Source organism: Lathamus discolor, chromosome 24 (assembly GCF_037157495.1).
Source record: "Lathamus discolor isolate bLatDis1 chromosome 24, bLatDis1.hap1, whole genome shotgun sequence".
Taxonomy (NCBI): domain Eukaryota; kingdom Metazoa; phylum Chordata; class Aves; order Psittaciformes; family Psittacidae; genus Lathamus; species Lathamus discolor.
This window is the reverse complement of record NC_088907.1, coordinates 1,583,428-1,596,746: the sequence shown is the minus strand read 5'-3', so window position 1 is coordinate 1,596,746 and position 13,319 is coordinate 1,583,428. Positions and strand designations below refer to the sequence as shown.

General features: G+C 42.1%; 3 protein-coding genes across 3 annotated transcripts; 2 read left to right on the top strand and 1 right to left on the bottom strand.

The window, feature by feature from the left end:
* The first annotated feature begins 62 nt into the window (after positions 1-62).
* Positions 63-5,582, top strand: LOC136004020 (feather keratin B-4-like). The gene is made up of 4 exons (XM_065660107.1): positions 63-171; positions 4,088-4,172; positions 4,640-4,701; positions 4,897-5,582. The coding sequence occupies exons 1-4, from the start codon at positions 113-115 to the stop codon at positions 5,246-5,248; spliced, it is 558 nt and encodes a 185-aa protein (XP_065516179.1). The 5' UTR covers positions 63-112; the 3' UTR covers positions 5,249-5,582.
* Positions 5,583-6,750: 1,168 nt separating this feature from the next.
* On the bottom strand, positions 6,751-7,476 carry LOC136004001 (claw keratin-like). The gene has a single exon (XM_065660085.1). It carries the CDS (start codon positions 7,474-7,476, stop codon positions 6,751-6,753), a length of 726 nt encoding a protein of 241 aa, XP_065516157.1.
* Positions 7,477-10,519: 3,043 nt separating this feature from the next.
* LOC136004060 (claw keratin-like) lies at positions 10,520-12,276 on the top strand. Its single transcript, XM_065660175.1, has 2 exons — positions 10,520-10,561; positions 11,529-12,276. Exon 2 carries the CDS (start codon positions 11,551-11,553, stop codon positions 12,274-12,276), a length of 726 nt encoding a protein of 241 aa, XP_065516247.1. The 5' UTR covers positions 10,520-10,561; positions 11,529-11,550.
* Positions 12,277-13,319: the final 1,043 nt, after the last annotated feature.

Genomic DNA, 13,319 nt, shown 5'->3' with positions numbered 1-13,319 from the left:
TTTGGAAGACTCCTTTAAAAGGAGGGAGAAATTATGCTTTTCCTCAGCACAGCTGAGATAGCTCAGGGTAGAGGTGGTGGGGGAGATGCAGTAAGTTGAAACACTCCTCTGAATGGAGCTTAGAGCTTTCTGGTGGGTGCAGAACCTCTTGGCATCTGAGATCAGGCCCTGGTAAGTCTCAGAGGGAAGGAAGAGAAAGCTGTGTGGAATTGGTCTTTGAAATTTGCTGGCCTGGAAGCATGTCTGGGAGAAGATGAAAAGATTTGAAGTTCTAAGCCTTTCTTAGTGTGTCTTTATAAACTGACTCCTATTTGTTGTGTCTGGTAGATCTGTACTTTATCAGGCATTGCTTTGGCTGGCTGTGTTGTAATAAAAGTGGTGTTTAGAGATGGGGAGCTTTGGTCTTTACATGAAGAAGTTTTGAAAAGCTCTGCCTGAAGGCTCTGGATGATTCAATGTCCTGTCAGCCCATACAACTCACAGCCTGATATCTCTAAAACTTCTTTCTTGGAGTCTTTGTGTCTGTACTGACTGATGTTGAACTGTAATTAAAGACAGGGAAAGATGTTGATGAAGTTATACTGACTACAGTCATTACTGGAACTAAATTAAAGGAGTTTCATCAGTCCCATTGAAGAATTAATAATTTTAAGGACTAGATTTTCTTAATAAACAACAGAAGAGAATGGAAATTTAGCAATTTGATATTATAATATAGCAGAAGTTTTATCTGAATTAAATATATATTTTTTATATCTCAGCTGAAGCTATTGCTCAAAGAAGATGTATTCCAAAGAAGTCATCACTCATTTGCAGCTGTTGAAAAGTTGCTTTCTCTTATGGCTTAAACCTATGTATCTAACACAGCAGAGAAGTTATAATTCCACAGTATCAATATGGCTGGAAAGAATAATGGCTGAGGTAACAGTGCAGGTATTTTTAACATATCCAGGTGGACAGAGAATGGCATTTCTCATGATAAATTACATTTTCCTACTGTTGCAATCCCCTTCTGCAGCTCCCCCTTAAGCTTTCTTCAAATCAAATCTTTCAAAGCTCTTTGCAAATTTAAGCCCTGTGCATGGACACTTTTTCCAAAGTTAGGATCTGTTCCTTAAGTGATCAGAAACTGTAGCAGAAAGAACTGCCTAATTTGGGTTAAAACTTATTGTAGCTACAAGCGTAGCACAGAACCAAAGTAAAAGGTTTCTCTGTATGATTTTGTAGTTGATCAGAAACTAGTTTAGACACTGCTACAGTATATGAGCTAGATTATAATGTTACAGAGAACTTTCTAGGCATGACAAGCTCAGGTGCTACCTCTCAAGTTATTATCATGTTTGCTTTGGAAATGTCATACCATGTTAGACTGGGGTCTACAAAATCAGGCAGCATCTGTCAATAAAACATAGTATTAAACAATGAAACAGCAGCATAAACCCCAGTACATGGTAGAGTACACATAGTCTGAACAAAAGCACAGTCTGCATCTTCTCTATCTCACTTTATAAACTCACATCTGTTAATACCTATCAGTGAAGAGCTGGAACAAGTTTGCCCCATAAGAAAAAGAATAACATGAGATGTTTTTGCAGGATAATAAATATTTACTACTGTTGACATTGAAAATGTATCTCAGTATCAAATTCTGTAAAACTCAAACCAGTATTGTATTGTCTGATGTGTATACAGGGATAAGGTGTGAGGCAGGAAGGCTCTGAAGACCAAGGGCTTTTACAGCTTTCTTGGGCTGTCTGGAGGATCTGAGACTTTCTTGCACATTTACACATTTACTAACTAGGTTCTGCATTTATTAGGTTTCTTTGTTTGTGGGTTGGTTTGTCTTTTTTGTTTGTTTGTTTTGGTTTTCTTTTCTTGCATGTGGCTGCATTCCCACTAATGAAATGGTTTTGTTTGCTGTTTATGTTTATTGTCTGGGCTTATCCTGATGTTGGATGAAAACCACAATCCACAGTGTCTCTTTCATCTTTTTTGATTTACATCCATTAAATATGCCTGGCTCCATCATACTGACTCCACCTTCCCAAAATATGAAGAAGTCAAAATTTAATTTGGTTGAGAATTTTGTCTGCACTTCAGCAGTTTGGCTACACTGGCCCATGAAAGTACCACCGCTGTCACAGCAGGAGCTTGTCATTTCAGTTCTGAGTGTACAACTTTATCCCTGATAAGTGGCTATGAGAGTTAGGATCACTACTCTTTGTAATATCCCAATATGCAACATCCCAAAGCTTTTTGCTCCTGGGATAAGGAGACTGAGCCAGCCAGGCTAACTTGACATATGATCACCTTCACAAGAGGACTTGTGATTCATTTTATCATCATCATACCTTTTGATGAGCTTGTTTTCAAACCCACATGCTTCTCTTATGGTCAATAGGTAGTTATTCCTATAAAAGAAGATGTTTTTTTATGTTTTGGTACCATAGTAGTGTGTCTCTGTATGTGCATTGGTAAGAGCATTAGGGAAAGACTGGTAAATCTCAGGTGATAGAACTTCAACCAATAGTGTCACTAATGGAGATCATCACATACCTAAGGGCATCCAGTAGCTGATGATTGGAAAGAGGTTTTTAACATGATTTCATGGAAAGACTTACTTATATTTTACGTAAAAAATGGAAGTACATCAGTTTGTGGCACCAATGTGACGAAGTTTGAGAAGTTCGTTAGTTATCTTGGTAACCAACTGTAAATGCTGATCATGTTCAAATAGTGTCCAATACTTTCACATTTTCTGATAATGCATCATTTGCACATCTGAGCCATTGAGGAAAACATGCTGCGAACTTTGAAGACTTTTGTTCTTCAGAAGTGTATAGTAAGCATTTATTTCCCAGGAGATCTTCTTGAAGATACTCACAGTTCAGAGATCATTTGCATGTCTCTAGCTAAGTGACTTAAGCATTAGGAGACAACAGGTGAGATTCAAATACTGATCCCTCCCCTAAAGACTGCTCATGCATTGCATATAATTACTTTTTAATCTAGAGATTGTCTTTGAAAAGAAATTGAGTTGTTGCACATTGCAAAGGTCTTTAAGGCCATGCAAAATGAAGACAACATTATTTGCTTTCAAAAGATGAAAAAAAGAACAAGAATATTATAAACTGCTGTAAGTAGCTACCATTAATTTGGAGTATAATTTTGTATAATAGTTCAAGACACAGTAGGGGAAAATTATAGTTTAATGGCAAATGTAAAACTGTTTGGCGTCTTTAATGACCCCATAGGTAAACTTGTACAAGACTCTGAGTGCCAGTGTCTCTGAGTAGGCTAAAATTCACATGCATTCTCAATCTGATCTCAATTGTTTTCCTGGAGTTTGATGTAGTAAGAAGAAAGCTAAAACTGCAGACTCCTTAGATTAAGGACTTTGACACTCAGGTCCCAAATTGAAGAACTGTGTCTCAAATTCCCTTATGGAAGTGTAGTAGTTTAATATTAAAAGAATAAGTCAGGCTGCCTATACTCTTTCATCCTGTCTCCTGAGTCAAGAAAGTAAAACATGTTCCCTCAAATAATCTATTTCCCAATAAGTGCCTTGGAGACTGGAAAAGTGTAATTAGCTCTACTAAGTGTTGTCTGTAACAATCTTATTTGCTGAATCTGTGCAGCTGTCTGGTTGTTCAAGAAGAATTTGGTAAAACTACAGTCCAATAGTCAGAAATGGTAACTTCTGGCCTTTTCAGAAAGGAATGTGTCAAAAACTTCTGCTCTCTAAGAAGATGGAAAGAGGATTTCACAGGGGAGTTCACATATGTCTTTAATATATGTATTCATCTGTGTCAAATTATGTACATTGCGTATACTGTCCTTAGGATGCAAAATAATTTCTTTAGTAACTCAGATGAATCAGCTGATCTGACCAGGAATTAACTGGGCTCATAAGATCTTAAGATAAAAGAAACCTCTCCAGTGGAATGCATACATTATGATGAGGAAACTAAATCAAGGCAATAAATACAAACAGTGAGGAAAAAGTAAATCATTCTCTGGGAATATTTTGCATACAAGAAGTCTTCAACAATTAGCTGGTAAATAGCTACATGCTGTTATGTCTCAGGTCCTCAGGCACTCTAGGAAACAGTATAAAAACCAGCACAGTGAGAGCTGCTGTCCACTTCTGCTTTTTTCTCCTTGGTGAAAGGGTAAGTCTGAATCTGTTTTCTATCTTTCAATGTCCTGAATTGTTGTCTCTATGTCACTTTATTTTTACACTGTCTTGTCAATAGCATTCTAAGGTTTATGCCCTTTATCAGTGTGTGTGTGTGAGACCCATGAGTAGATCTTTCTCTGAAAGAATGTAGATGTTCTTTGAAGGGTGGCAATTGCTGGCCACAGGACTTCAGACTCATTTTTCTGGATCATTCAGTTCCAAGATGTTCAGATCTCTGCATGTGAATTGTTCAGCAGCTAGAAGTGAATGTGGAGAATCTGTGCAGAGATTTTGGCTTTCTCAGAGCTTTTTCTGTAGACAGATAAGAGGGCTCAAATTTTCAAAAGTGTGCTGAGCAAGCATCTCTTCTTGCACCAGGATACTGTGAAAATAAGGTTTCTCCTAGCCATGTCATACAGGAGATCGTAAGCTTTGTCCCTTGCTTCCCTCATGTTGCAGGGCTGCACACATCCTGGAAGAGTGTTGTGGGAAATGAGCTATCAAAGACTGCTCAGGAGCAGGTAGAGCTACCCCTTCAGCTGTCCTCTGTAGCATACAGAAGTTTGAGTTTCATTGAAGTCTCCTTTGAACCTTAGACAAACACATTGTTCCGTTTGCCATATAGTCTCTTGCATGCTCCATCATCTTAGCAGCTTAATTTACATGACTATAATTACAACTTCTTTCTTGTATTTATTTCCTTCCCTGTATTACAGGCAGTTCCACCCTTCAAACATGTCCTGCTATGACCTGTGTGCTCCCACCTCCTGTGGCCCAACCCCACTGGCGAATAGCTGCAATGAGCCCTGTGTCAGGCAGTGCCAGGATTCAACGTATGTGATCCAGCCCTCTCCTGTGGTGGTGACCCTGCCCGGACCCATCCTCAGCTCCTTCCCACAAAATACCACAGTGGGATCTTCAGCATCTGCAGCTGTAGGGGATGCTCTCAATGCTGGAGGGGTCCCCATCTCCTCTGGCAGCTCCTTGGGACTTGGGACCCTTGGCTATTCAGGTCTAGGTGGCCTTTATGGGAGGTCCTACCGCCGCTACAACCGGTGTGGGCCTTGATAAAGCCTTGGGGGAAAACAAATCAAACGAACAACCAGAAGCTTACAAGTGTGATCTGAATGCAGGACTGAGTTCATGCCCATGGCCATATGCTTGCTGACCACCCTCAGCTTTCCCCTGAGCTACTGGGGTTGCAGGAGCTTGGCATTGCTGATTGAATGCCTTTCTCTGTTATCAATGAGGTGAAAAACATAACTTTTATTGTTGCATATAGGAGTCGGGTGTCCAGCTGTAAAGCATTGCCTTGAAATGGATGATTAGTTTTATCCAGATTCAGCCCTACTGCTTTCTTATGCTGCACATTTTTTTTTAATTCTACTTCTCATTAAATTTATGGTGCATCATAATATGTGTCTTGCTATGCTCTTCCTCTTTGGAGCCTTCTCTTGGAGAAATTTGCTTACGCATAAATTGTCAGTACACGTAGATCATCATTTAGCTCTTACCCTACCAATTAGGAAAGGAGGTAAGCACAGATAAATGTAAGTAATGAGTAATACCCCTTCTTTTAGAGGGTATATTTTCCTTCAGTCACACTTGCCTAAGTACAATATGAAATTAAAATTCCTGCCTAAGAATCAATGAGGGGAAAGAGGTGGGCAAGCTAATGTTGTCTTACAGGAAATACATAGTTTCATGGTTTGGAATCCCAACTTTTTTAGCTCATAAAATCCTAGCAATCTCTAGTATTATTTTCATACTCACTTTTGAGATTATGAAGATTTTGCTAATTGCAAGGAATGGTGGTAAATATCAAGAAAAACATTTAAAATTCAACTAATGGAAAAAACCCAGACACTGTATTATTCTCTGGTTGGATGCTAGTTAAGGAATGCTGCAATTAGGTGGAATTGGTTGCTAAATTAAGTGGTGAGTTGGGGGCCTTTGGGGTGTCACCAGAAGTCCTCAGAGCTAAAACAATTACCCCCCTGCCCTGTTCTGAACCTTGAAGATAATGACTGTTAAGTTGCTAAGCAAATATTCATTAACACAATGCTGTTGATGCCTTAAGGATGCCAATTAAACTTTCATTCTACAGTTTACCAAGTGATTGAGCAGGGCAGATTGTTTGTTAAGTTGACTCAGTATACCGAGGAGTTTTGCTCCTCGAGGAGACTAAAGGCAAATGAAAACTGGAGAAGTTCATATGCAACACCACGGAGATTTAATGCTAAAGAGAAATAAGCCATTCACAGAGAATCAAGGCAGTACAAGGGGAATACAAGTGTGATGAAGGTATCATGCTCTGGTACCAGTGCTCTGTGCAGGACACATGGGACAGCCAAAGTGATAGAATGATGCAGGAGATACCGGGGCTCAGTCATGCAGCCAGGGCACACTGTGGCACAGGGCAGTGAGCTGCTGGGCACACACAGCCCCCTCAAGCCCCATGCCAGGGCAGCTGATGCATGCTGCTGGTCCCCATGGCTCTTGCTTCACATCCTGGTGCCGTGATCCTTGCTTCAGGGTTATTGCTGGTTCTGGGCTCCATCCTGTGGGCTTTAGAAAGCCCCGCAGCTCCCACGGCGGGACCTGCCCCACCTCTGGGAGGTAATGCCAGTGCCACACGAGGAGAAGCCAGAGCTGTAGGACCTCCCACAGCTGCCAAAGCCACTGGACCCGTATTGACCCCCATAGCCCAGGGAGCCCCCATAGCCCAAGTCAGCTCCATAACCTAGGGAATGGCCATACCCAAGTGAGCCTCCATAGCCTCCCAAGCCAAAGGAGCCCCCATAGCCCCCTGTACCAGAGGAGCCTCCACAGCCCCGGAAGCCCCCATAGCCCAGGGAGCTACCATAGCCCCCCAGACCAAAGGAGCTCCCATAGCCCCGGGAACCTCCATAACCCCTCAAGCCCAAGGAGCCTCCATAGCCCCCAAAACCAAAGGAGCTCCCATAGCCCCCCGAGCCCAGGGAGCTCCCATAGCCTCGGGAACCCCCATAGCCCACGGAGCCTCCATAGTTCCCCAAACCCAGAGAGCCCCCGTAGCCTCCAGAGCTTTGGGAACTAAAGGACCTTCCCAACAAGGCTGGACCTGACGATCCCACAACGCTCTCCTGAGGAAAAGAGCTGAGTATGGGGCCCGGCAGTGTCACCACAGCTGGTGGGGGGAAGATCACTGCTCTGGAGTCAGGACATTGCTGCACACAGGGCTCATTGTAGCTCTCGGCAATGGGCTGAGGGCAGGTCACCTCGCAGGGTCGGCAGGACTCACTGTAGTAGGACATCCTTCTGGTGTTGGCTCTGAGTCTGCAATGCACAGTAGTAAGCAGGTTTCAAATGCAGAAATGTTCACCTGACACTAGATGCAGACATCTAGTGTCATGTAGAGTGTATGCCACTTGATATCAACTGCTCTTGCTTGTAGCATGATGAATCTAATATATTAACAAGAGCTGAAACACACTAAAGTTTGGTAATATGTTTACAGCATGTTAATAAAAGAAGTGTCAGATATAGGCAGCTATTTCTGTAGTTTCGTATTGATTCCCCAGTAGTACCCAAGTTCCAAATAGGAATATTTACCCTTCTGGTGCAAATACTACTACAAGGTGGTAGATACTGTGATCACTTTGATATATTTTTAAATTTATAAAGCTTGCAATTCCTGAATTGGAACAAAAATGTCTGGGAAATGGTTATTCTCAGTGGCATAGTAAAACTTCCCATTTTGTTCTAAGAATAACACCTTCTGTCTCTCACAGTTCTCTACCCTGCCAATCCATACATCATGTAGAATTTAGCATCAACAGAAAAAAGCTTGAGAAGCATAAAGGTTGAACCAAATCAGACTTACCCTGTTCACCAAGGAGGCTAAACCAGGAGATGTGGATGGAGAGGCTAGGAGTAGAGTCAGCTTTTATACCTTTCTTAAACTGCTTACAAATATGAAACACCCTTTGTGCCTCAGGTCCTATTCAGTAACAAAACAACCTTCCCATTGAGGGATTTAATTTTGCTGGCTTTGCATTGCCACTCCCCACCTTCCAAAACAAGTGTGATACAATTTCAGTACTAAGTTCTGGGCACTGGTCTGGTGAATGATGACATCTTTCAGACGTCTAATACCCAACACCAGCACTGGGCCTCTGCTGTTTTTAGGGTCGATGAGTAAGGAGCAGTTAAAGTCATCTGTCTTTTAGTAATAGTGCCATTTAAGTGAATTCATTGAAAAGCTGGATAAAAAGAGAGAAGGAGTAATAGAAAGAGGGAGGATTCCAGGTATCTACATCCAGTTTAGAAACATGGGGTTTTAAACATCTGCATTTGCAGATCAAATACCAATAATTGCTTGTGAATTATAAGGTGGATTCCATTGTTACTTTTACTGCTGTCTTTGGAATATCATTGAGACAGTGACACTTCAATGATATTCCCAATCCTCCTAGGAATGATAAGAAGCTTTACAAACACCTACTAAAAATTCACATTTGATGTGTTGTACCATGATTATACACAACATGCAATGATCAGCATTCAAATCTTGTGCAAGAGCATCAATCTGGGGATGTGTGAATGAAGTGATGTCTCGTTAGGTACAGCTTCATGTATAAGAGAGTAATTTAGAGGTGAGAGCAAGTGATCTGGAGAGTCTAAGAGTAGAGATTTTAGAACATCGATCTATCTGACCCGTTGTCTTTCAGAACATGGAATAACAGCCAGTTAACCCTGAAAATTCAGATTATTGTTATTTTTTCCTCGATAGAATTTAAGGCAATAGACATTTCAGGCATAGTAACAGAATACTGGCTTGGGAGGTGAATCTACTAGCACTGTTGGTACTAACACTAATGTTATGAATGAAAATCACATCATTGCTAGTAGTGAAGTTATAAATCATGGTCTGATTAGGGAATCAAAACCATTGACTGGCATATTTTTAAATGATGCTATTTCATAATGAGGGCACTTCTAAATCTTACCTTTCTTCATTTAATATGATAATAACAGAAATTGCAAGCACTAACTACTAACAAGTATTTGTGAAGCAGTTTAAAGTCATTATCTTCCAGGTGCCTCATTATAGTCAGCAAATCCTGATGACACTTCAAAGGCATAAGTATCTTACAATTTAGAGGTGATTTATAGCCTATCTTTTGCAATATTGTAAAATTAGAAAACAACAGATTTGCAAATAACTGTATGATGCCACAGACTTATTAAAATATATCCCTTTTTTCTACTATTTAATTCATTTCCCACTTCTTAAGTGGTCAGGACTTTAGGGAATGAGGAGAAAATTAGGATTGTTTTGAAATGTATTTCTAACAGAACTTCTAGAAGTCAAGATTTCAAATGAAAATTTGACATGTTTGGTTGTAACTTTAAACAGAGACAAGGTCAGCAGTCTGACTATTTCAGTAAGGTCTTTTCTGCTTCTTTGGAGATGTCACTTAGGCCAGCCATTCCTCTGTTGACTTAGTCTCATCTGAATTGTCTCAAAACTTGAGAGAAGGATGTTAGAAAGGGTTTCATGGACTGATGGGTTATAGGTAACACCTCTAGTGATGATGGAACTGCATAGAATCATAGAATTAACTAGGCTGGAAAAGACCTTTAAGATCATCAAGTCCAACCATTACCCCAGGAGTGCCAAGAGCACCAATAAACCATGTCACTGAGGGCCATCATTCCCCTATACCATTTGGTAGGTGCAGTAAATCAGACACAGATCTCACTGCTTGGGTTAATTACAGGGAAAATGAAAAGCTTAGACCACCAGCTAAAAACTTTATCAGGTCTTCTGCTTTCATGCTGTTACTAGCAATAGTGATATCCCATCAGGAGTGATCCTGTATCATGTCAACTCTTTGCTCTGCTGCATAACAGCATTTATGGATCCCTGCAAGGAGATCAAGTTGTGTCCTCTGCAAGTCTGCTGCAAGAAGTTGTGTCCTCTCAGGGCCACACATGTAGCTCGTATCGTGACCTTCACCTGGTTTGTGCACGTGGCAACATAAAGGGCTCCACACCATGTAAGCACTACCTGGAACATAAAAATTGGACTAATGTGACGCATGACTCTTGTTCCAGCTTCCAGTTAATGATTGTATGGCAACCCTTCAGCTTCAAGTCCCCAAAATCCCCTAATATGACAATCACAGGTAAGTGATAGTATCAGCAGTTGTATCACACCCACACTAATATTTGGGAGGGACAGTGCTGAGATGACAAAATTAGAGCTCCCACTATCATGTTTTGTAACAGATTCGGATGAGAGGCACAAAGGCTGGCTTAAAGAAGGGTATAAAATCTTGTATCACTCCTGGCCTTCTATCCAGTTCTCTTGTCTCAGTCTCAGCAGTGAACGAGGTAAGTGTGACTTCACTAATTCTTTCTACTACTATTAGCATTTACTTTAACAACGTTTTTGTCACAGAGATGATTCCTGCATGTGTTTTTTCAGTCTTAGATCCCTTGTTCTTTGTTTCCTTCTGAAAATGTGTCCTTGTCCAGATACAGCATCAGGAGTCACAGCATTAGGATAAGAAATAGTTCTCAAGCTATAGAAATACTTAGGGTGACTTGCACATCATGAAGTCTGAATTAATCCACATAGTCAATGAGCCTTTTCTCCTATTCCTGTTGGCTTCTTTTCACTGTTCACTTTGTAGGCACACCATTGCCTGTACAAGTTTCCACAGAAAGATCTCCATTCAATTTATCCAGTACTGAATTTCTCTTCTATATTGTATTGTTTCCAAAGGTGATCATGATGAGATGAAAAAAAGGATAGAGGTGGAGTTGGTACAAGAATGAGTTAAATTTTTTTGGAATGTAGAAATGCATCCACTTCCCTGTTAACTTCTGATATTTCAAACACAAAATCATTGCTTAATAATGTTGGTTAATCTCCTCCCACACACTTCTAGTATTTGTTCATTTACTTTAAAACTCCTTAGTGCAGACTCAGACCCAACACCAGAAGGAAGCTTTATAAATTTAAAAAATATCAAAGTGATCACAGTATCTACCACCTTGTAGTAGTATTTGCACCAGAAGGGTAAATATTCCTATTTGGAACTTGGGTACTACTGGGGAATCAATACGAAACTACAGAAATAGCTGCCTATATCTGACACTTCTTTTATTAACATGCTGTAAACATATTACCAAACTTTAGTGTGTTTCAGCTCTTGTTAATATATTAGATTCATCATGCTACAAGCAAGAGCAGTTGATATCAAGTGGCATACACTCTACATGACACTAGATGTCTGCATCTAGTGTCAGGTGAACATTTCTGCATTTGAAACCTGCTTACTACTGTGCATTGCAGACTCAGAGCCAACACCAGAAGGATGTCCTACTACAGTGAGTCCTGCCGACCCTGCGAGGTGACCTGCCCTCAGCCCATTGCCGAGAGCTACAATGAGCCCTGTGTGCAGCAATGTCCTGACTCCAGAGCAGTGATCTTCCCCCCACCAGCTGTGGTGACACTGCCGGGCCCCATACTCAGCTCTTTTCCTCAGGAGAGCGTTGTGGGATCGTCAGGTCCAGCCTTGTTGGGAAGGTCCTTTAGTTCCCAAAGCTCTGGAGGCTACGGGGGCTCTCTGGGTTTGGGGAACTATGGAGGCTCCGTGGGCTATGGGGGTTCCCGAGGCTATGGGAGCTCCCTGGGCTCGGGGGGCTATGGGAGCTCCTTTGGTTTTGGGGGCTATGGAGGCTCCTTGGGCTTGAGGGGTTATGGAGGTTCCCGGGGCTATGGGAGCTCCTTTGGTCTGGGGGGCTATGGTAGCTCCCTGGGCTATGGGGGCTTCCGGGGCTGTGGAGGCTCCTCTGGTACAGGGGGCTATGGGGGCTCCTTTGGCTTGGGAGGCTATGGAGGCTCACTTGGGTATGGCCATTCCCTAGGTTATGGAGCTGACTTGGGCTATGGGGGCTCCCTGGGCTATGGGGGTCAATACGGGTCCAGTGGCTTTGGCAGCTGTGGGAGGTCCTACAGCTCTGGCTTCTCCTCGTGTGGCACTGGCATTACCTCCCAGAGGTGGGGCAGGTCCCGCCGTGGGAGCTGCGGGGCTTTCTAAAGCCCACAGGATGGAGCCCAGAACCAGCAATAACCCTGAAGCAAGGATCACGGCACCAGGATGTGAAGCAAGAGCCATGGGGACCAGCAGCATGCATCAGCTGCCCTGGCATGGGGCTTGAGGGGGCTGTGTGTGCCCAGCAGCCCACTGCCCTGTGCCACAGTGTGCCCTGGCTGCATGACTGAGCCCCGGTATCTCCTGCATCATTCTATCACTTTGGCTGTCCCATGTGTCCTGCACAGAGCACTGGTACCAGAGCATGATACCTTCATCACACTTGTATTCCCCTTGTACTGCCTTGATTCTCTGTGAATGGCTTATTTCTCTTTAGCATTAAATCTCCGTGGTGTTGCATATGAACTTCTCCAGTTTTCATTTGATCCTCAGCCTGTTTCAGGAGCAATATTCACCCTTCTACTTGGAATGCCACAGAAGTGACAATTTTCCCGTGATAAGGAAGAGTTTCTTTCCTCAGCAGTAGATGCTTTGTTATTTGAAATTCATTCCTAGTCCTCATAAGAGCTTCACACAGGTTTTGTGCTGTTTTCTTTGAGGGGACGGTTTCCTGAGCCATTGTCTGTAGATGGTGTGATAGGCTGTATAGTGGGATTGAGCACTGAGCACAGATGAGTTCACAGACTCCCCTATCCTTGGAAGGAGAGCTCAAATAAATGATGAATCAAATAGAGGGGGGTTTCTTAGATCTAAATGTTCTTGTTCCCATAAAACAGCAGTAGCCAAGGCAACAACGGGAGCGCCCCATGGAAGGTAGGACTGGGATTTCTGCATTTGTCTGCCAGTGATGAGGGTGTTAACCTGATACTAAAAGCTAAACTTCACAAACTGTAAGACTGTTGACAAAGCCACACTTAAAAGATGGTTTAAGCGGAAAGATGACGGTATTATGCAGCAGAAATTTAATCAGAATGAAAGTTACAGGAAAACAACACAAACCTCTCCTTCATTGACAAACAAATATCCTCAACCAGCATAAAATGAGAACCAAGATAGAAATAATGTAGATCATTAATCCAAAGGAAAAG